At 43.6% G+C, this 23,067-nt stretch overlaps 2 protein-coding genes across 2 annotated transcripts in view; both read right to left on the bottom strand.

Moving 5' to 3' along the window:
• LOC310775178 (microtubule-associated serine/threonine-protein kinase 1-like) overlaps nt 1-3,247 on the bottom strand; it is a gene marked incomplete at its 5' end in the record, with an annotated part of 118,477 nt that extends 115,230 nt beyond the window's left edge. The window contains one exon of the mRNA XM_083635275.1: nt 3,209-3,247. Within this exon, the coding sequence (XP_083491401.1) occupies nt 3,209-3,247 (39 nt within the window). The remainder of the gene's footprint in view (nt 1-3,208) is intronic.
• A 14,302-nt stretch (nt 3,248-17,549) lies between these two features.
• rnaseh2a (ribonuclease H2, subunit A) lies at nt 17,550-22,675 on the bottom strand. The gene is made up of 9 exons (XM_083635300.1): nt 22,617-22,675; nt 22,079-22,215; nt 21,796-21,867; nt 21,415-21,541; nt 21,239-21,326; nt 20,983-21,120; nt 18,983-19,070; nt 18,255-18,378; nt 17,550-17,890 (listed from the first exon to the last, which is right to left on the bottom strand). Exons 2-9 carry the CDS (start codon nt 22,203-22,205, stop codon nt 17,728-17,730), a joined length of 927 nt encoding a protein of 308 aa, XP_083491426.1. The 5' UTR covers nt 22,206-22,215; nt 22,617-22,675; the 3' UTR covers nt 17,550-17,727.
• Between the last annotated feature and the right edge of the window lie 392 nt (nt 22,676-23,067).

Below are 23,067 nucleotides of genomic sequence, written 5' to 3' on the forward strand. Positions count from 1 at the left end.
ATTTCTAGAGCAATTGTGATGGCATCGGTGATGATGTCATCAGTGATGTCACTCGAGCAATTGTGATGTCATCAGTGATGATGTCGTCAGAAAACAAAAAACTCCTATTTCTGTTTTTCCAATTGTGGATTTTGAAATGAAAATCAAATCAACCTCAAACCAGTAGTACTTTACTCTTGATTGATAGTAGAAACTGTGCAAGCATATGATCACAAAGCACTACATGCGCTTTGTGACTTGAATGTGACTCGGAGACCCAGTGTCACTGATGAATGAATGAATGCCTGAAGCCTGACTCCGGCTAATCTTAACTACACCTTTTGCCCCTAAGTAGCTTAAAAATAATAAAAAACAAAACAATGTTTCCATCATTATAAATACACAAATAAGCTATCATAGTGAGGTGAAAACCTTGTGTCATCTTTTCAGGAACTCTTCAGGAAAAAAACGCCTTATATATTTATTTTTTTACTTGATGACAATGCATTGGTTACACCATCCATCGTCCAGTGGGTTTTGAAAGGTTTCATTGTGCACAAGAGGTCAGAGAGTTTTCTAACCCCATAAAGGATGCAACTGACATCAACATGAAAACCGCCAAAATTAGAGTTGTGAGGTTTTCACGTGACAACAGCAACATAACTGTATTAAACACAAAATACACATGTACACACAAACACACAATCTCCCTCCCTCCTCCCACCCCTGCTTATGTCTCTCCGGTGTGAAAGTGGATCCAGCAAGGAGAGCGATCTAGATATTCTAATAGGCACTTAAATGGGCTTTACTATGTAGTCTACAGCTGTCGCCTGCCCCATGTCTAGGCTGACCCCCCCCCCCTCTCTCTCTCTCTCTTCTTGCCCTAAGCCTTTCCAGCCCACCCTGCTGCTGCTGCTGGTTGCTCTTCTTCCCTGAGGCCATCCGGCCTGTTAGGCCACCATTAGGCCCGCTAATGGGCCTGACAACTGCGCCACATCCTCAGCATCTAAACCTCTGTCTGAGATGTGGATATCGACCCCTCCCACGGAAATGGAGAGCAGGGGCGGCCATGGGGGGCGGTGGTAGTCAATTGGATATGTGCATATGAGCATGAATGTGATGTATAGCACACGAACACACACACACACACACACAGACAGGGCGAGACAGAAACACACACCCACACCCAAACGTATGCACTTTGTGTCCCACTCAAATCGACTGGACAAACACATATACAGTACATACACGTGCGCGCACGCACGCACGCACACACACACACACACACACACACACACACACACACACACTGCATCTGACTAAAATGAAAGTCTACAGTTGTCTGACTCACAAAATGAGCCCCCTGTTGGCGCATGTGTTTGCTAAGTATGAGTGTATTGAGTGCATTGTATGTTGGGGGAATTGAAAGATCTGCTTTAATGTGTGTGTGTGTGTGTGTGTGTGTGTGTGTGTGTGTGTGTGTGTGTGTGTGTGTGTGTGTTTCCTTTTAGCTATGATTAACTTGAGAGAAATATTCCAATCATAAGGTCGAGTGAGCTCAGCAAACTGATTGAACATCTTCTAATTTACACCTTAAAGGATACAGCCCAGCCGTGGAAGTGGAGAGGACCCTTCAATGAAATTATCCCTGTGCCCGATTATACATTTTTCATTTTAACAAACCCCCCAGGAAACCCTTCACGAAAAACACACACACTACCTTAAAGCCATTAGCGTCATCCAGCCACCAAGTCCTGTGCCTGATGATAGCAATGAAAGAAAGGCAAGAACCGGACTATATATTTTCCCCTTTCTCCGCCTATAGGCAACCTTTCAAAAGAAGCTTATTTATGGAGCAAAATACAACTGCACATAACAATGATTCACCTCTGTGAACGGCTTCAAGCACGTGCACGCACACACGCACGCACACGCACACACACACACACACACACACACACACACACACACACACACACACACAGCCTATTACTGCCTGCCTGGACAAACTGCATCTCTCCCTGCACTTCCACAGCCATAAAAAAGGCACCCGTTCTCCAATGCTTTACTCTAAATGTCACTGAGATAAAGATGAGGGAAGATCTTCAACCTACAGTCCAATAACAAGAGTGCTAGAAGAAGCGGTAGTAGAAGGAGTACATTCATGTGTTCCTGAACAAAATGGCAACCAAACAACCCTATCAAAGAACATCAAATCTGCCATTGAGTGGATGCTTTGATTCGCGGCTGTGTGCAGTGCCATGAGTTCATACATCTACAGCAGGGGTGGCCCAGTGGGAATGGAAACGCTAACCCTTACAGCGTCGGTGGTGCCAGGCTCCACCCACTGAACAAGGCTATCTGTACAGCAAATCTTCCTGGCGTATTTCAAAGTCTATGCGTTATGTCTAACTGATGATGAGAACACCTTGGCATAATGTGGGCTATAGAGTAATTTGACTGTAAATTAATTAATGAGGAAGCCGAATGAGTCTAGCAGACACTCGGTCTGCAGAGTGAGCTATGCCTGCTTCACTTGATTAGTTTCACGTGCACGCCCACACACACATGCACAGCGCACGCGCACGCGACTAAGCTTTTACCGGTGCCTCACCGTGCCTGTCATAACAAAATAGATATGGGCTAAGTAGCTATCATGCAAATTGTAGTAAGTTGCTACTCCATCCGCCCGCTCAGATATTCCTTTCAGAAGACAAGGCTGAAGTTGTGGTTTGTCATAGACAACTTATTATTAATAGTATAAAAACGTCAAGCAAGAGGGGTCTGACTGTGTCACACTCCCATTGAAAAAGTAAGGTGCTGTCTGTCTTGAGAGAAACTCAGATATGTTAAATATTATAAAGTAATATAATATAGGCTATGATGATCCCAGAAGTTGAACTGTAGGCTATTGGTAGGCCTACATATAGAGTGCATTCATTCATATATGCTATTGGAGACTGTACAGCCATATAGTTTCACTTTTCAACTGCTGAATGTCGCCTACATGTGGCCTATGCATTCACTGGCCCAATTTAGTATAGGCTACATTTGGAAAGATGTGACCTGCCATTCAGAAGTAGGCCTAAATGTGATTTTCTGTTTTCATTATGAGAATTTTGAGCCGAGGATGAAAAGAGATGTTAGGTAGGAAACAGCATGTTTAGGCCTATACTCACATTAGTTTCGAATGGCTCTGGTATGAAAAACACACTAACAAAGTTCTCACCTGCAGCCTCCTCCTTCGGATGATGCCAGAGTCGTCCATGGCGCGTGCGGAGAGGCTCGTGGCTCCTGTGGACGGTCTCCCCGCGTGCTCGTGGATCCGGGTCTGCGGGTGATGCCGCGAGAGAAAGCACGTGTTCTCGCGTGACTTTCACGGAGGCAGCGCGCCCCCCTGGATCATCAGTCACTGTAAACACTAATGTATGGCGAAGTAGGCCTACCTGCATCTAATCTAACATCGCTTGCCAGCTAAAAACACGATAATATTCAGTAGCTAAATGTCTGAGTTTACAAGATGCTAATTATTTAGTATTAAATGAGATAGGCTATTTATTATCACAGCTCAGGGGGGAATATTTTTTATTTTCTTTCCTACAGTTTCTAAATCAATTTCGGGGACATGTTTGCTTGATCTTCCTTAGGGGCTAATATGAAAACTACCATGCCCAGTTGAGCCCTCTGCTGGGCCGGAGCCAACATCCCATCCTGGCCGACTGGCAGAGACTAACTGACTATAGGCTACTATCACTGTGGGAACTGCTGAATAAGCCAGAGGCTGCACGGGAGGGGGGGGGGGGGGGTCGGCGTGCTCTGAATGCATCGTAGCCCCGCGGAGGCACCGACAGCGAAAAGAAATCCCCCGGAGAGTCCAGTCTTTCACTTTCAGTCCAAACCAAAGGTTAGCCTATCACAGGGGATGCGATCGAAAAGGAGCGTGAAGACATCCTCTCACACCCCCACAACCCAGTCCTGGTGTGTCACAGTTCAAACCACAAAGATGTGACACAATAACAGTAGGCATTAAAGGTATTATGTTGTTAACTCGATGCACTGTCCGTTCAGCACCACTTATATAGGCTACAGACTAAATCAAACTCTGCTACTGCCATCTTTCAAAACGCTCCTTTCACAAATGCCATGTGATACAGAAATCATTCACGACAAGCGATACCGAATACAATGTAGCAGGCTAATCTATGTGCAGAAAGGGCAACGCAACAGTCAAGCCAAGAAAGCGTCAGTGCAGACTTCAGAGCAGCATGCACAACCTTAAAGTACGAATCACAATTAATCCGACAGGTCCACGCGTCTTCAACGCATACAAAAGCAAGATCAACGGGAATCTGTGTGTTCCAGGGCGACCTGGCGCAACTCTATGCGTCCCCACGGTGACAGCTGCTCGCATCGGCAGTGAAAGCAGCTCTCCTCCGGGAGACACGTTGCTCCGTTTCCCGCGGCTCTGCCATGGACGGCTCTGCAGGTGTGCCGTGTGGATTTCTCATAGGTGTCATCCCGGTGTAGTAGCCATGCTATATAGCCTACTACGGTGCGATGTTGCTGATAACGCTACAAGGCGCTGTTTGTTATATAGGCTCCATCCCCATCTCCTGCCACCCACTTCCTACTAAACAAAACCTAATGACGTTTAACCCTTCAGCGACCACAGGCTTTGCAGCCAAAGGCTTAGTGATTTATGAGTAGGGGGTTTTGCATTTCTTATGTCGGCGCAAATACTTTTAGGGTAGGCTTAGGCTACAATGTGGTGTACTCTAGTACAGTGATTATCAACCTTTTTCATATCAAGGACCCTAATTTAGTACAGAGTCACAATTTTGACCCAACCCAAACCTGAGACTTTGTTTAATTATTGAATTATTGAAGATTTTGTCCAGAATTCATTGACTAGCTGTATTGTAGGTAGAGTGATACAAGATATCCTATGATCAAAACAGTCCTTTTATACATTATCTAACTGTTAACTTCTTGTAAATTAAATAATGGTGAGGTTTCATCAAGTTTGCTGGGGACATACCCCCTGGAGCCCCCTCAAGGACGCCTAGTGGGCCCCAGACGCCACATTGAAAACCACTACTCTAGTCCAAAAGAGCCTGGGTTCCCAAATGTATTGTTAATTGATGGATGCGACTGTATACCTGTAAATACTGCATAGCACCCAGGTGTGTCATCAAAACATAAATTACACCATGATTCCTTCACTGTCCAACTTTGAATTGCAAATAGGGAAATTAATCCTAAAACCTATACTCCTCATTTTGCTGGGGACGCCTGTTTGGGAGCCACAAACCACGGACCTAAATGCCACGGATTAATTGGGCTAGCACTGACTTAACAGTCAACACATAGCCTGTTCCCAGGCTTCTGTTGCATCCCAATGATAATAACCAGCATCACACGCTATGCATTATTCAACGTCCACACCTGTCACACATGGGATTCACAGCCACATAACGGTTCACAGCTCACCCTCCCAGTCAGCGACTTGCATCCCTGATCTACATGTTAATGAATGAACACTGGCAGAAACAAATTCCCACCGTGTTGATTTTCAAAGCCGTGCTGTTGATAGATTAACTACTGTAAAACTGTGTGGCTGCTGCAGATCTGACCCTGCTCGGATCAATTCAGCACTCCTGCCTCCCCATCAACCCCGCGAACAGACGTGGGTCTACCATCAATAAAGGGAATGCAAGTCCTAAATCGGCACTAAAGCGAGACGCCGTTTGTTTTCATTCCACTGTGTGTTAGTGGCTTAGCATTGTATGGGTGTCTGAGACACAGCGACGCGAAGGCAATGAGAGTCAAGAGCAAAGTCCATCACCGTGTTCGCACAATGCGGGGGCGTTTGTCAGTATGATATTTCACTGTTAAACATTCTCATACGGAAAAGAGAGAGAGAGAGACAGAGAGTGAGAGGGTGGGAGAGAGAGAGAGAGAGAGAGAGGTCAAAGGTGGGCGGTGGGATGGATCAATGGGGTGAGAAGAAGAATCCACAGCAGAGGCCAGGCAGCTGGTCCAGCTCGGAGACAAGAGGAAGAGTTAGAGGCTTTTAGCATGGTGATCTTAATGTTCCCTGTGTCTCAGAGCAGCCTGGGCAAGGCTCAGGCACTCTCAGCCCGGGATTTACTGCCGACAGATCGCCCTGGGTTCAACCAAAGCCCCCCCCCCGCCCCCATATCTCTGCTTCTCTCTCACAGATACATTTAGACCCCTCCCCACACACAGCTCCTCTCTCATCTTCATTTGTCACTCCCCTTTCTTTCACCTAAATACATAAAGCTGGCAGTTTGACATAGCTATAAAACCTTGATGGTTGCACAAAGCAAGGGTTAGACTGATATATCTGTGTCAATATTTTATAAGAAGAAGAAATAAATCATAATATTACATTGGTTGTCTAATATGGGAGAGGCTCTGAGCCTGATGCAATATCCTCATCAGATTTGACACAAGTACAGTTTGCCTGAATATTGTTATCATTCTGGGTTTCAGTGAGTTTTGGTGCCGCTTCAGAGGCGTTTCCACCCTGTCAACATTCAACAATAACAGTCTGGGGGAAACGGTGAATGCTTGTATTTTTGGCATGAAAATGGTGGTAACATATTGAATATCAATCCAATCCAAAAAATAGATATCAGAATCAGCCATGTAAGAAGAAACCCTCAACAAAACAGTGGAATAAACTGGAAACCGAAAGCAGGACAATCACCAATTTCTTCACACAGAAAAAGGAAGATAAAATAAAAACGGCGTTGCAAATCTAAATGCATCAGGGTCGTCAGGTGGAAAGCTGTGACCCAGTTACCAGCTTGTCTGACTTCGCCAGCACATTTATGCCTCTGCTGCCTTCCTTATTAATATTAAATAATTAATGAGGGCCCATGAATTTTACATATTTTTTTTTTGTTCATTAGGTGCTGTGAGATTTGAAGGGGAGAGGGGGGCAGAGTTTAGAGCTCTTGCACTGCACATTTCAAATGCACAAAGACTTCTCCCTGTATCGCCCCGTGCCAAAGGCCCTAAAGAAATGATGTCACCCCTTTCACAGGATGCCCCGAGGGAGGAGCTCAGATCAGGTCATCTCTCCGCAGCAGAGAACTTTGCACGGCTGGGATTTAGAAAACGCCTGCCGCTCGCACCATCCCATTTCCCCTTCCAAATGTCCTGGTCAACCTGTCTCACAAGCACCACGTCACCCCGCATCTCCTCATAGAGAGAGCCAAAGTCACGTCCACTTCCGGGTTAGGCATACGCAACAAAGGAATTTGTGTGTGTGTGTGTGTGTGTGTGTGTGTGTTCAGCACAGGCTAATGAAAGGAGTCTATTGACAGAACTTATAATATGCAGGCATTATTCGAAGAGAAAGTCTTCCCCAGTGACCAAGCAGATCGATCGTTTGTGTGCCTGTGCCATTGCGCTGCATATCGGCTGTTTTTAACACAGCACAATTTAATCAATGTAGAACTCAGAAAGTGTAGGAACTAGTTTTCACCGGCTGATGTTGTGCACGTTGTTGTGTACCTGCAAACCACTTCCTTGCCATTGATCTCACACAGTGGCATTACTTTCATGGAGCACACATTCAATAGCCATGGCATTTTACAATCTATACTCTCTCCTCTATTTCTCTCTTCAATCTGAGAGGAGTGATCAGGTGCAACCACACATTTTTACATTTTACATTTTAAGTGAAGATCTTAGGGGGAAACTGTATGTGTCAAGCAACAATTTACTTGCTTTCTACCCCCCCCCCCCCCACCCATGTTAAATTTGAGGAAAAAAATGCAGACAGCGCTGAATCTTCATCCTCCCAGCTCTCCCCTCCCATCCCTTCGGTCCCCCTCATCTTTTCCCATTATCCTCCTCATTCATCCATCTACCCTCTTCCCATCCTCGCTGACCCCCCCCCCCCCCTTCCCCCCAACACCTCCCTTCTCCCCCTCTCTGCCCCATCTCCTCCTTGTTCTGGTCTTGTGTAGAAGTGGGTCACAGACTACAGCTGCACTAAAAGCCCGGCCTGGGAAGAGGAGCTTCTCTAAATAAAACACCAGACGACCAGCAGTCTCAGGGGTGCCTCGTCATACATACAGAAAATTAACAGAGATGGAGAGGAGGGGAAGGAGAGGAGAGGAGGAGAGGAGAGGGGAGGAGATGAGAGGGGAAGGAGTTCAAGAGAGAGGTGATATACTGTATAAGCCGCTTGATCGGCTAAGTGGCTTTCTGCCCTTGTTGACTCTGTTCAGTGCAAAGTTGCAAACACAGACAGAAAGCTATTTCCGCTAGTATTTATTACTAGGCATCTTGCACGCTTGATCCCTAGGCTTGCCCGCTGCGCGGTCTCGCCCGCCCTGCAGCTCGCCGAGTTGGCCCTGCAGCTTGCATACGCAGCTGCAGCTCTACCGCTGTGCCGGCTCACTTGCTCCCTTGCCCGCCCTGCAGCTCACTGTGTGGGCTCACTTGCTCTTATGACATCACTGATGACCACTGCGCATCGCACCCTCGCCTGCTCTATGACATCACTGATGACATCATCACGGATTACATCACTGATGACAATTAGGGCAATCACCTAAGAATCCAGCAAAGTCAGGTCACCCGTACAGGCCAGGGGCGGAAGCCATCATCACTGATGACATAATCACTGATGACATCACTGATGACATCATCACTGAACTATAGCCTCAGCCTTAGGACAATCAGCCTTAGGACAATCAGCCTTAGGGCAATTAATCTTCCCTAATTAAAAAATCCGGCTCCATCAGGTCACCCGCACAGGTGCCCTTACACACCCTGAAGGTTTCAGCCCGATCGCACGTAAAACGGTATAGGTGTGGCTGAACACAGAACTTGAAACAAACAGTGGACAGAGCCCACATACTCAGTTTTATAGATAGATAGATAGATATCAAAACATTCATAAAATATCTTTGAGTAGAACACTTACTTGAGAAGAGTTTATTTTGTCAAGTGACCTGTAGGGATGCAGCGATTAACCAATTTCACTATTGACCGCGGTTTTAAACGTTGCCATTTTGTAACCGTAAAAGGCTCAGCTACACCAAGTTACATTATGGTACTGTGGAATTTAAAGGGACATATCGATACTGTGGAAGTTAAAGGGACATTTATGGTACTGTGGAAGTTAAAGGGACATTATGGTCCTGTGGAAGTTAAAGGGACATTATGGTACTGTGGAAGTTAAAGGGACATTATGGTACTGTGGAAGTTAAAGGGACATTATGGTACTGTGGAAGTTAAAGGGACATTATGGTACTGTGGAAGTTAAAGGGACATTATGGTACTGTGGAAGTTAAAGGGACATTATGGTACTGTGGAAGTTAAAGGGACATTGTGGTACTGTGGAAGTTAAAGGGGCATTGTGGTACTGTGGAAGTTAAAGGACATTATGGTACTGTGGAAGTTAAAGGGACATTATGGTACTGTGGAAGTTAAAGGGACATTATGGTACTGTGGAAGTTAAAGGGACATTATGGTACTGTGGAAGTTAAAGGGACATTATGGTACTGTGCAAGTTAAAGGGACATTATGGTACTGTGGAAGTTAAAGGGACATTATGGTACTGTGGAGGTTAAAGGGACATTATAGTACTGTGTAAGTTAAAGGGACATTATGGTACTGTGGAAGTTAAAGGGACATTATAGTACTGTGTAAGTTAAAGGGACATTATGGTACTGTGGAAGTTAAAGGGACATTATGGTACTGTGGAAGTTAAAGGGACATTATGGTACTGTGGAAGTTAAAGGGACATTATAGTACTGTGTAAGTTAAAGGGACATTATGGTACTGTGGAAGTTAAAGGGACATTATAGTACTGTGTAAGTTAAAGGGACATTATGGTACTGTGGAAGTTAAAGGGACATTATGGTACTGTGGAAGTTAAAGGGACATTATGGTACTGTGGAAGTTAAAGGGACATTATGGTACTGTGGAAGTTAAAGGGACATTATGGTACTGTGGAAGTTAAAGGGACATTATGGTACTGTGGAGGTTAAAGGGACATTATGGTACTGTGGAGGTTAAAGGGACATTATGGTACTGTGGAAGTTAAAGGGACATTATGGTACTGTGGAAGTTAAAGGGACATTATGGTACTGTTGAAGTTAACAACACAACAACAACACACCACACATACAGTAGAATGTATGCTAAACACATAAGAACATTGGTCAGATCGCTGTGAATTATCCATCTGTTGTGAAATACAATAATCGTACCATAAAAATCTATAATTGTTGCATCCCTAGTGACCTGGTCAGGCGATGAATACGTATTTCCTAAGATACTAATCAGTATTTATTTACGCTGGATGTACAAAATATGAATATCTTTCTGACATTAGGTTTTGCACAATCCTCCTCTCGATTGTCTCAAAGCTTCAAAAGTCCTTCTCTTTATCTACATCCTCTTCTTTGTGACTGGTGGAGATCTAATGAGGGAAATCAATATGGGATAATAGCTTTTTATCGGCATTCACCTCATCAGTGGACTTCATGAAAAGAGTTAGTGCCCCTAGTAATATTTGGTACATTCAGTGTACACAGCCTCGGCAGAAAATCAATGTTTCCTCCTATAACACGTATACAGCGAGCACTGCTGTATGCTGAAAGGGAAGGAAATATGAGCGGCCACACTGCAGAGAGGATGTAGCACTCGATTGCTGTGATTACCATCAGTGTAACCTTCACAACTGGGGGAGAGAGCTGAGGTGATATGAGTCATTTCCCTTCCCATCACCGGCTGCAGCAGCATGGCAGAACCTGCTACTACAGGGGTGTTAAGTTAACAGCACGCACATTCGTACCGAACCGTTTCGGTACGAGGCTTAAGGTTCGATACGCATTGCAAACCGGACAAATCTTTCACTGCAAGTCTTCTAAAAAGGATATCATAGAAACCAAATGCATCCTCACCTGCTACATGTTCTTTTATATATATATATATATATATATATATATATATATATATATATATATATATATATATATATATATATATATATATATATAAATATATATATATATATATATATATATATATATATATATATATATATATATATATATATATATGCATGAGCCTACAGCATATGTAGAGCTGCAACATAGCTTATTTTCATTGTTGTAATCTGTTGATTGTTTTCTCGATTTATAGATTAGTTGTTTGGTCTATAAAATCTTAGAAAAGGGTGAAAAATGTCAATCAGTAAATCCCAAGATAACGTCCTCAAATGTCTTGTTTTGTCCACACAACCCAAAGACATTCAGTTTACTGTCATAGAGGAGTAAAGAAACCAGAAAATATTCACATTTAAGAGGCTGGTATCAGAGAGAAAAAAATCTTAAAGTCCCTGGAAACCAGAAATATTTTATTATTATTTAGCATTTTGAGTTCATCACATCACAGGAACCTATGTTAATAAGCCACCAGCCAAATTTGAACGATGATGAACGTCGCAAAGTATATAAATTTAGGGTTGACAGTCTGGCAAAAGTAATGAGAATCAATTATTTTTTAGAGTGTATTTTCTCCCGCGGACTGTGTGGGCGTGTCCCGTCTGCAGCAGGTCTCCGAGAGAGAGAGAGCGTGAGACAGAGGGGGGGAGGGAAACGGAGAAAGAGAGAAAGAGATCGAGTGCGTGTGTCGAACACACACACGGTACACACACACACACCGTGTGTGTGTGTGTTTCCACACCGTGTGTGTGTGTGTGTGTTCGTTGCTCGGAGGGAGAGTGCAACTGCACAGCGCAGTGTGTGTGTGTATGTGTGAGTAACCTCGCGTCACCAGGCTGTGTGTCTCTCTGTGCTCTCTCTCACACTAGTCCCGAGAGAGAGAGAGAGAGAGAGAGAGAGAGAGCGAGCAGCATAGCGCTCGGCACAGAGTGGGAGGCAGACAGACATACACTGAGCGAGCGCTGTCACTGGGGGCAAAGAACGGACAAAAGGAGAAGGGCGAGTTGCGCGCGTGTACAAAGGTAGCACCTCGCGCACTGCTCTCTTCAATGAGGAAGTACCTTGTAGAATCTTGTAGAAAAGTGTCGATTTTAAGGCTTTGGGTTGAAAGTAATGTATAATAATTTCGGAGGCACACAATTACTAACATAAGACCCTAAATAACATACCGTAAATTCCGGACTATAAGCCGCACCTTTTTTCCCGTTTTTTGGCCTTTTTTGGCCCCTGCGGCTTATATAACGGTGCGGCTTATCTATGGATTTTTTCCAAAAAAAAAAAAAAATCTCTCTTTTTTAGCACTCTTTCTAACTATAAATCCACTTCTGTTTTAATTTCCTCTCTTGCCCTCTTTTCACCCTCTTTTTCACACTGTATGACACTGTATGACACTGTGTGCACTGTAAAAAACAACACAGGTGGTGTTGTGTTATGTTGTTTTGTTGAAATGTTAATAAATGGGAGCTTCCTCAAACAGCCATCTCTTTCCCGACAATCCCCTCTGTGCATGAACCCTTACATATGGTAATTAAACATTAAAACACAAAAAACACAAAAAAAATACCATTAAAACACCCGCGGCTTATAGTCCGGTGCGGCTTATATATGTAAAAAATAGTCAACTTTGCAGGTGCGGCTTATACACCGGTGCGGCTTATAGTCCGGAATTTACGGTAGTTAGAACGTTTTTGTGGATTTTGGTTTCCAGGGACTTTAACAAATTACTCAAACCGATTATCAAAGTAGTTGGCGATTAATTTATTAGTTGACAACTTTAATTTATTAATCGTTGCAGCTCTACCTATATGGCATGATTGCATGCTTTATCATGGCTGGATCGACTTACCTATAGGCTATAATAAATTGTGTAGTTTATAATTAAATTATGAGGAGCATGCAGAAATGTCACAAATGTTGCTTTTTGGTGTAATAAACAGCTGACGACTCCCCCTTATGAAGGAGGGTGTATCAAGATCAAGGCGAAAGAGAGAACATAGTAATTATTCTGCTAAATCAAACATATGTATTTCCCTGCATACATGTATATGCCAAAAATCACAACCCAGCTCTACTGACATCTAAAGATCCGCCAGCGATATACTGAACCTTTGAACTCAGCAGGGGAGGAGAAAACACATTATGGCGCAATAGGGACACACAGTGGAAAATATCTGCTATTACAATTCAAATGAGGCACCATCTGCTCAAGAGGAATGTCAAGGCTCCTGAGAGCTCGACAAAGATCAGTCATCTCAGGAGGACCAGGTAAAATGGGTACAACACACTCCAGGGACACTGGGTTTTCTGTTAATCCACGGCTGAGACGCATCTTTAGACCAGCCAAGCAGAGGCTTAGGCATGGTAATTAATTAAGAAGGCCTGCAAGGTCAGTTATACAGATGATGACATTTAGAACATGAATATTGCTACTTTGACCAAGATGGTGAGGATTATCTTTGATTTGGTGCTCAATAGAACAGAATCTACAACATTATCCGGACCTTTTCCGGTACAAATATTTCATTACACACTCCTGTTGCTCCCTACACACTAAAGACTATACATGCATATATCATGCACTTCAAATTATTTTCTGATTGAGATGAACTCAGCACTTCAGGTAATTGCGCATTCAAATTGAGGTGCTTGTGGGATATAACCGCAATGCATTCAGCCGTGTCAGTCGTAGTCATTCCTAGGACACTCTCATTATGTCAATTAGCTCTCCCATCCGGAGAAAACGTTAAGCTCGTTATTTAACCTGGACGGCGATGTCATGTATGCCCTACGTTCAGACTAAAAGTCAGTATATATTTGGCTGAACATCAATACTGGGGAGATGACTCAAAAAAGGAAGGGAAAAAGTCAGATAATTTCCAAACATGATGATGTCACTTTAGCATTCATTGTGTGGAGCGTCCTGTGACTTCCAGTTCATGCATCTCGTATTATCACGACTCGCACATTCATTCATGAATGCTTTCTGTGTCAGTGGTGGGAAGGAGCCAGTGCAATCCCATTAGCGCAATTAAAGAGAGGACGTGAAAAGAAACTGGGACTATCTCGAGGGGATTAGAGACCTGTGACCTAGGTCATGACGTTATTCCTGGAGAGGTTGCGCTGTCCTTGGTGCTGAAACCAGACACAAATAAGTGCACAGGGTTAGAGAGGGGGGGATGCCTCTCAGTTCAAGCACTCGTGTGATTCCTTTGGTTTAAAACATGTATATCATAAATAACAAGCAAATAGTTAACATGTTGTTCCCCATTGATACCTGATGCAGCATTTGCGTGTATATCCCCCATTTGTGTGTGTATCCCTTTAAGACCGCGAACCACGTCATACGCGGTTCGCGGTCTTAAAGGGATACACACACAAATGCTGCATCAGGTATCAATGGGTTAAGTCAATGTTACAGTGTGACTAACAAACTGAAGGAGGGACGAACGTAGACCGATCCATAGTCCCCCCCTTTGGTGGGGGTCAATAATATATAACACTTTAATAAATATGGAGAGAATCAAGAGGCATGCAAGATGTTTTAGGTAGAGATTTCTAATGCTGTGTTGGCTCACATTCAGGATAGATGACTGAAATTTGTTTTGCAAATTTATTTATTTTGCTCCAAGTGAAATGGTTTATGGTCACTCACGATTCAGTAGGTCACGGGTTGGCTTGGTTCCAGCCATAAAACTTGTTATATAAGGATTTTTTCGAAATGTCTATGGAGAAAATGAATGGGGAACTCTCTTCCGGGGCTGGAAACGTCACGGAAAGTCACATGACTATTGAGCTCTATAAGAAGGAATACAACCTGGTTTATTTAAAAATGCTAAACTACTGCCCATGCAGTAGACTTTTAGCAAGAAAATATTTGTGTGGGTTTGCAGATGGTAATTTGAGCTCTGTTATTTTATAGGGTCTTAATCAGAAAATTTACTCTAATCGTTTGTCTCCTATCCCGGGTCTTTTCAGTCTCTACTCGGCTCTATATTTCTTGACTTGCCGATGGGAAACACTGTGTAGACTATGTTCAGTAAAACAATCTAGATATTCTTGGGTAGGATTCACATATCCAAGTCAAAAATGAAGTGACTCTCCACATATTCCTTCAGGGAGCCACCCTAAATTTAATTATGGACAGTAATAAGAGGAAACAAAAAACCTCCAACTTATTCGATTGGTTGTAATTTGCTTCACCCCATTTGAACCTAAAGGTCAACTTAATCTTTATTGTCTGCTAAGACATCGCTATCTCATTCAGACAACAAAGGAACCACTCTTATATTCAGTTTTGAAGAATAAGGAGCAACACATTTGTAGCATTTATTTAAAGTGTAGGAACACGTAACAGCACGTGGGAATGTCTTGCAAAAACAACCCTCATGACTGAGTTAGGGATGCACCAATATGAACATTTTGGCCGATGCCGATAACCGATATCAAGATTGCTGTTATGGCCGATAACCGATATTTACCGATGTCGATATGATCTGTATAAAAACACATTTCTATGATAATAAAATGTGGTACATACTGAAAAACACATGTAAACACTGAATTTGAAAAAGTTATACATTTCTTTATTTCAAAAACATTTGTAAAAGCCCATAAATCATAGATTTACTGCATTATTTCATCTCAATGTGAAGAATTTGGCTGATAATGATAACCGATATTAACATTGCAACATCGGACCGATACCGATATGTTAAAAAATGACTAACATCGGCCAATACCGATATGATTGCCGATATATCGTGCATCCCTAGACTGAGTACATGCCTCCACTCCCTCCAGCCTGCCATACATGCACTCAGTGTATTCACTGTTTAAGTCCATTCCTAATTGTTGTTTGCAGAGCAGTGCTGACTGTCTGGAAGCCTCTATCCCTTAAATGTCTCTATTGAGCCGCTATGGAACAATGGGAGGGTGATCTGATAGAATTAAAAGAGGAAGTCTTAAAGTGGACAAGATCCTGGCTTAGCCCTGTCCCGTCCTGGCCTATCTATTTACAATCCTATTGACGCAGCAGGAGAGATTGGGCTACTGTGTCGGATTTGACGTGAGCCTGGGGGAGGTTATAAAAGGAAGTACACAAAGCAAGGATCAACGCTGGAACCTGAGAGATCAAGCACAGCGACGCGTTATCCTGGTCAGAGATATCCAGACACCTCCTGCAGAAAACCCAAGGCCTAAGCTCCCGAGGTGGGCTTGCAGACCATGCCTTCAGCCTCCTGACACTCCAGCACCATCACAGCACCACAACCATGGCCCCCGTGGTCCAGACCGTGACCGCCACAGCCTCCGACAGAGACTCTTTCCCCAGGAGGGCTATGAGAGCCACGCCCAGAGGAGCCGCGTCCCACTTTGTAGGGAGTTCCATCATCATTCTGTCCTCGTTTGCTGTGTCTACCTTGGCTATGAACCTGCGAAAGAAGGTCCTGGAGTCCAGAAAGAAGCTAGCAGCTGTGGACAACTAGCAGCTGTGGACCAATGAATATGCCTTGACTTTATCTTGATTTTTATTTAACTTTGACTAAATGTATTTTTGTTTTATACAATGGGCACCCCACAAACCTAGCTGCTGCTCCTTATTTATATTCAATGTGTGTCTAGTAGTGTGTTAACACTTGTTCACTTGGAGAAGAGGCAGAAGAGGACGGGCCTCTCAGGGGATACAGGAGAGATCAATAACACAACACTCCAAGACTGCTGTGACTTATGAGATGGAGGCTTGATCAATTCAATGCCAAATGTGCTTTGTTACGTAACACAGACGACTCTGTAGTCAGCTGGTATTTAACAAGGGGGGAAATTAGTGTTGATTATGGAAAACAGCAAATGCATTTGATTGTTTGTGATAATATGGGGAATGCATCCGGCTTTATCATCCTCCTTTTAACCTCCTAATTGTGGTAGACATCTATAGAATTCGCAATATACAGTATAACACAAAGACAATATAGAATGAAGAAACGTGGAAGATGTTTTGGTTAGAAATGTCCAATGCTGTGGTTCACTGAGGACAGATGACTGAAATTTGATTCACAACATGCCATATTTTATTACCATCTATAAATAAATTTAGCCAGCATAGAGAAGATACCTCATATACATATTTAGTCAGTTACCCGGGAAAAAATGAAATGCAAAACCCAATCCAAGAGAACCATTTCAGTGTCTGTGTGAAACAAGCTGCTAACAGGTGTTACTCAAGTTGTGCTCAGTTTATATTTTGCATCTGCCATATTTTTTATTGTATTGTAATACTGTGGTTGCACTTTGTTGCCCCTTCAAGTCGGCATGTGGAATGGGGTTGGGGTGAGAACTCATAATGGTCCAAGTGAAAGCACTCAACTGAAGCGGATTGACAGAACGCCACCAGAGGGCAGTAGTGGAATTCAAGACCGCCAATTCAAAACTGTCTAGTCAGTCTAAAATGTGCACTTTTTGCTACTGTTTACACAAGTTATGTAACAAGGGCTATATTAAGAGAGACAAATAAATGAATGAGTTTTTTTGTTTCTTTTATAAAAAACAAAAACAAAAAAAAACATGTACAAGGGCAAATGAAGGTGGATTGGCATTCAGGTTTGCATGGGTAATACACCACCTATAAATTGTTTCAGTCCATCCAGATCTGTGCCTGAGACTCAAGTGTAAATGAAAATATCATAAGTTGATGATGATGATGATAATGATGATGATGATGTGTGTGTGTGTGTGGGTGTCTAGTCTAAAGTGTGTCTCAGAGTGTGTCCAGGCTGTGCAGCCTCCTCTCGGTGAAGAAGCGGTGTGTCTGGTGGGCGGGGTTCTTGTCGTTACCTCCTGCTGCCCGGCCGAAGTATGACAACATGGACGTGTTGTTCTGCCGCAGCGCCGCCTTCTCTCCGTCCTCTTCGTCATCGTCCCTGAGGACAGATTCCAAAACAAGACTGATTTTACACTGGTGGTTATTTATGACAGTTCCTCTGGTCAACTGACTTGTTACCAGTAGGCGTGAACTGGAAATCGAAGGGTTTTATTTATACAGAACACACACAAACAGCAAATATGCACATGTGCCTGTACACTATACACACACACACACACACACACACACAGACACACACACACACACACACACACACACACACACACTAATTGTATTTATGTCAAGTTTGCTGCCTGAAATTCACTTGTATTCTACTTGAACTCCCTCACGCTGACATCGAGCTCCTTACCACCCTTGACTCTATGGTGAGAATAGAGCAGAAAGTGCAGTCTCTTCCTTACCAGTGGATGGTGGCAGCTTTGCTCTCCATCAAGGTCTGTGCAGTGCTCCAGCTGAAGCGGACAAACTGGGAGTAACCAAACACTGGGTCCAGGTACTTCAGCAGCCACGCTTTAGTCTTGGGGTCTGGAAACAGCAACAGGAGGGAAGTCAGAATAGTCACAGCGCCTAGAACCATCATGTCAGTTTACCTAATAATATTCATCCCTTTTTACGCAGATAGCTTTTTAATACTCCCATCTCTTGTTTAGAGTGTGTTTCTGAAATGGCAGGAGAGTGACAACATAAAAAAAAACATACATTTGATTTAATACAGTACACTTCTAAACAACACTTTTTCAATCGGTGGTCATTAGGATAAGAAATAAAACAGACTAGAATTGGAGGAGCTCTGCTCACTACATATTGTTAACTCCGCCCAACAGAGTTGGCCAGAGGCCATGTTTTTGCCCCTGTCTGTGTGTGTGTCTGTCTGTCTGTCTGTCTGTCTGTCTGCCTGATCTCAAAACGTTATGGATGGATTTGCACAAAACTTTGTAGAAAAGTAGGTCATGGGCCAACTTAGAACTGATTAACTAACTTTCCACGCCCACTGTCCAAAAGGGGGCGTGGCTAATCACAAAAAGGCACCTAACTGCCAAACGGATTCACGTAACATCACACAACTTTGTAGAAAGGTTGTTGTCGGAGGTATGCACTCTTCCGAGTGCACTCTAGTTTCTGGCGTTACCATTGGGGTATCCTGAGCCGTAGTCTGTATCCACCTCCCCCAGGTCCTCAGCAAAATTCCAGCCTTTTACAGCGTGATCCCTGGCCACCTGAGGATCAGCAGCACACAACATCAGTGACGCCGCCAGCTTCATTTGGACACAGCTTAAAATGTGGACATTTCAGGTTTCAGTGGCAGCCATGTTACCTCCACAACCCTGTACTGTGACCGTTGCTAAGCAACAAGCAAATCTGTCCAAGCAGACATTGAAAATGTTAGGCATCTACCTCCCCATTGCAAAGTTAAGGAGAAATTATTCTAGATTTAAAACCTAACGGTTAGATGAGTTTGAAGGAAAACTGGAAGGTGAACATGCTCAGTTGTCCTCTCCCTCCGTTCTCTATCCAGTGCACAGTTGACCTCTTGCTCCAAGTTTGCCAGACGCACACAATTTACTGACAAAGGAGCACTGGTGCCATCAATATTGCAGAGAATCTTCTGACATCTCACTCATTTATCTTCACCTAACAATGGGATGACTTCTGCTGATTTCAAACAAAATCTGAAGATTGTGAATGTATAAAACCTTCTGACAAAATGTCATGTGATGGGGCAGTAACATGCACAACCTGGTTAAACTTTTTCCATCCATGGTTCTGGACACCAGGGTCTAGAATTAAAAAACGTACATACTGTATGAGTCTCACTAGGAAGAACTTATCTCAGATCACCAGTCCAGGTCACAACTCCTGTTGTAAAACCTACACTCCTCTGTTCTGAAATGAATACATGACTGAGTAACTAAAAACAACCAACTGAGAGCAAGAGGGAATTAATCTGGTTGCTTCTCATAAATTCCTTTAATTTATTTAAAAGCAAAGACCTTTGAAAGGGTGAGGAGACTTTCTTTCACTAAGCCGCCCATTGCCCCCACTCACAGGATCCCATTCAGCACACAGATAGAGAAGTCAAGCGGATTCAAGGTGAATTACCAAACTTCTAAACAAGCTGAAGTAAAAGACTGAAGACTGCAATAGAGTGTGAGAGAGAGAGAGAGAGAGAGAGAGAGAGAGAGAGAGAGAGAGAGAGAGAGAGAGAGAGAGAGAGAGAGAGAGAGAGAGAGAATGCGACAGATATCGACCGTTTCACTGGAATTCCGTTGCTAGGAAACAGTTGAAAGTTCGAAACCTAGCTTACTTCCTGTCAGGTATCATAGCAAACTGCAACAGGAAATAAACTAGAGGATATTATATTAGAACTAGAACTAGACATTTAGAATGTTTATGTTGTCAAGTTGAAACAGTATATAGGGTGGAGAAATTGTGACAAAATTGACAGTGACAAAAGAAAGATGCAGAGATGTGATAGCCTGGCGGCCACTAGACTCAGCCCTCAGTCTTAATCCGTTTCACTCCTGTAAGACTGAGAATATTACTATTTAAATCTTTGCATAACATTAGGTGGCGCTGTTGGAAGCCTTGCATCGGTGAACCAATCATGAGTGTTGTGGGCGGGCCTGCTTTCTGGGGGCAGTGACGCTCATGCAGAACCAGTGTCTCGCAAAACATCGCCGCGTTTGCGGAGAAACATATTAATCACTTAGAAACAAACATAACCTGTTAATAGGGCGTGTTTCATCCGGCCCCGGCGGCTAGAGGTCTTTTCCCCAGCGATAAGCCCGACTCCCGAGGCTAACGTTACAGAGCCTGCTGATGACTCACAGTAGCAAGCTGACCACTTCCGGGTAGGAAAAATTATTGTAAAATAAACAACGGGTATAAACTCTCTTTGCAGCACATCGGTGTCTTGCTCTATATTGGAACTATGATAAATGGCATTGCCGCTACCAAATAAAATTCTAATAATAAATGTAGGCGTGTCTTCTGCCGGCCGCCACTAACCTTGGCACAGGTAGCCTGGCAGCCACTAACCTTGGCACAGATAGCCTGGCAGCCACTAACCTTGGCACAGGTAGCCTGGCAGCCACTAACCTTGGCACAGATAGCCTGGCAGCCACTAACCTTGGCACAGATACTGGCAGCACTGACGACGGGGAAGAGGGAGTCGGCCTTCGGCCTCACCGTCACTTCCACGCCTGGGAAGCGCTGGGAGAGCTTCTGCTCGTACTTTTCTGCCGGACCGACTGTGTCCACAAACACCTGCAGGACGATAGAGGACACAATCATATTTGATCAGAAACGATCACTCAATACAACACAACAAAAACGATGACTGATGAATAAATTATTGATAGATATGTAGTACTTGTCTCGATACCTCTTTGAGCTGAACCCCACTGTCCAAGGCATACTGTACTAGATCAATCGCTGCATCATGTGACAGGGCGTTCAGGTTGTATTTTGCCCTGTGGAAACATTTTGTTAGTGTTTGTGTGTGCAAACACAACATGCCCTATGGATAAGAAACAAAGAAAGCAACATGTTTCAAAGTACCTCTGTAACATGCTGGTGGAGATGGTGTTGGGCGAGATAACCTGGAGAGCCCAGCCCACAAAGCTTTTGGACTCATCCAGTTTACGGAAGAGATCCTCTCTTTGTGCCTCTGTTAGCACCTTTGAATCTGGTCAGCGAATGAAAAACACACATTTCAGTCTGTTTCCTTTGAAATGTAAATTGAAAATGTACGTTACTCATGTGCCGTTGTGATTTTATCTAATTTAATAAGGGAGATGTGAACAAGTCTGCCTCACTCTTTCCCCAAGTTCTTTGGGAAAATGAACAAGGAGGACAAATTAACATTTTTGCTAAGAAAAGTGGGTACAATGAATATCCTCCCCCTGTGTGTATCAGGGACTGATAAGCCAACAAGATTACCTGCCACTTTCAGGTCCTTGAGCTCCTCCTTTCTGGAAACCGGGCAGAAGCATATTCCATAAACCATGGGCCCTGGACCACATACAAATAAACAACATGATTATTGACAATACCATAACACATGTCACACAGTAGAGTAATTTGCTCATCTTGTGACTTTCTAATATGTTTTACAGTTGCAAATGCACAATCTTTAAATGTAGATAATATAATGTAAACTATCTGTACACTACAGCTGTGTAGGCTCAGCAGACTCTGCTGAGCAGAGTGCCACCAGACATACCCAGCACAGGTCCCCTGCCCGCCTCATCAATGCCCAGACAGCAGTCCAAATGCTTGCAGATATCAGGGATTTCAGACACCAGGCGGCAGCTGACCGAATTGTCTGCTTCAAAGTCACTGAGATCCATGGCTGCTGCGCTGAAGAGGAGAAACACTGCAAAGTAACTCCAGCTTTGTCATCTTTGGACTACTTCTCGCGATACTACTTTCTCAACTCTCGCAACTACAAATCATGGTTAGCTCGTGTTCTCCGGCTACCTCTCTGTAGGTAATATGAATGCATTTTACCCTCGCTTACTATCATTGATTTTGCCTGAAGCCAAACGCAACTGGTCTGAAACATTACCAAACGGTCGTTACCCAATGCTACGATGCTACATGCAACCTCCATTAGCTTCTGTACAACAACATTCGCTAATGTCTCCTATTTAAGTAGCTAACGCTAGCATATTCTCAACTGCTAGAATAACACTGTCAAATGTGTGTACTGTTGTTGTTGTTGTTTTTCAGAAAACACTGGATTAATTATTAATTCTCACCAAACGAGATGACAGGCTGTTCCCTCTGTGTTGTGATCTGTCTGCAGACTGCTACGGAATTTGGCGCCCTTGGAGTGACGTAACACCGCGGTGTCTGATGGGAAATGTCGTTCAGAGTTGATAAAGGTCTGTCTCTCATACCCACCCAAACCCAATGATGAACCTCCGTGGTCCTATTATCTCTGGAATTCACTGGTTCTCAAAAAAGTGGGGTCCTTGAGGGGGTTCCAGGGGGTCCCCGGCAAAATAATTTATTTTCACTAGAATTCCAACCATAAGTAACACAATGATGACAGAATGTGTGACTATTTTGGCCATGGGGTTCATACACTTTCTGTAATAAAACATCTTAAGTGTGATGACTCTCCCACTCTCCTCTTGCAGGAGCCTGGTGTTGGGGTCGTTAGTCAGATTGTGGGCACTTGGGCCCGGTGCACTCATTGGGACCATT

The sequence above is a fragment of the Poromitra crassiceps genome (assembly GCF_964638095.1).
Source record: "Poromitra crassiceps genome assembly, chromosome: 4".
In the NCBI taxonomy this organism is placed as follows: domain Eukaryota; kingdom Metazoa; phylum Chordata; class Actinopteri; order Beryciformes; family Melamphaidae; genus Poromitra; species Poromitra crassiceps.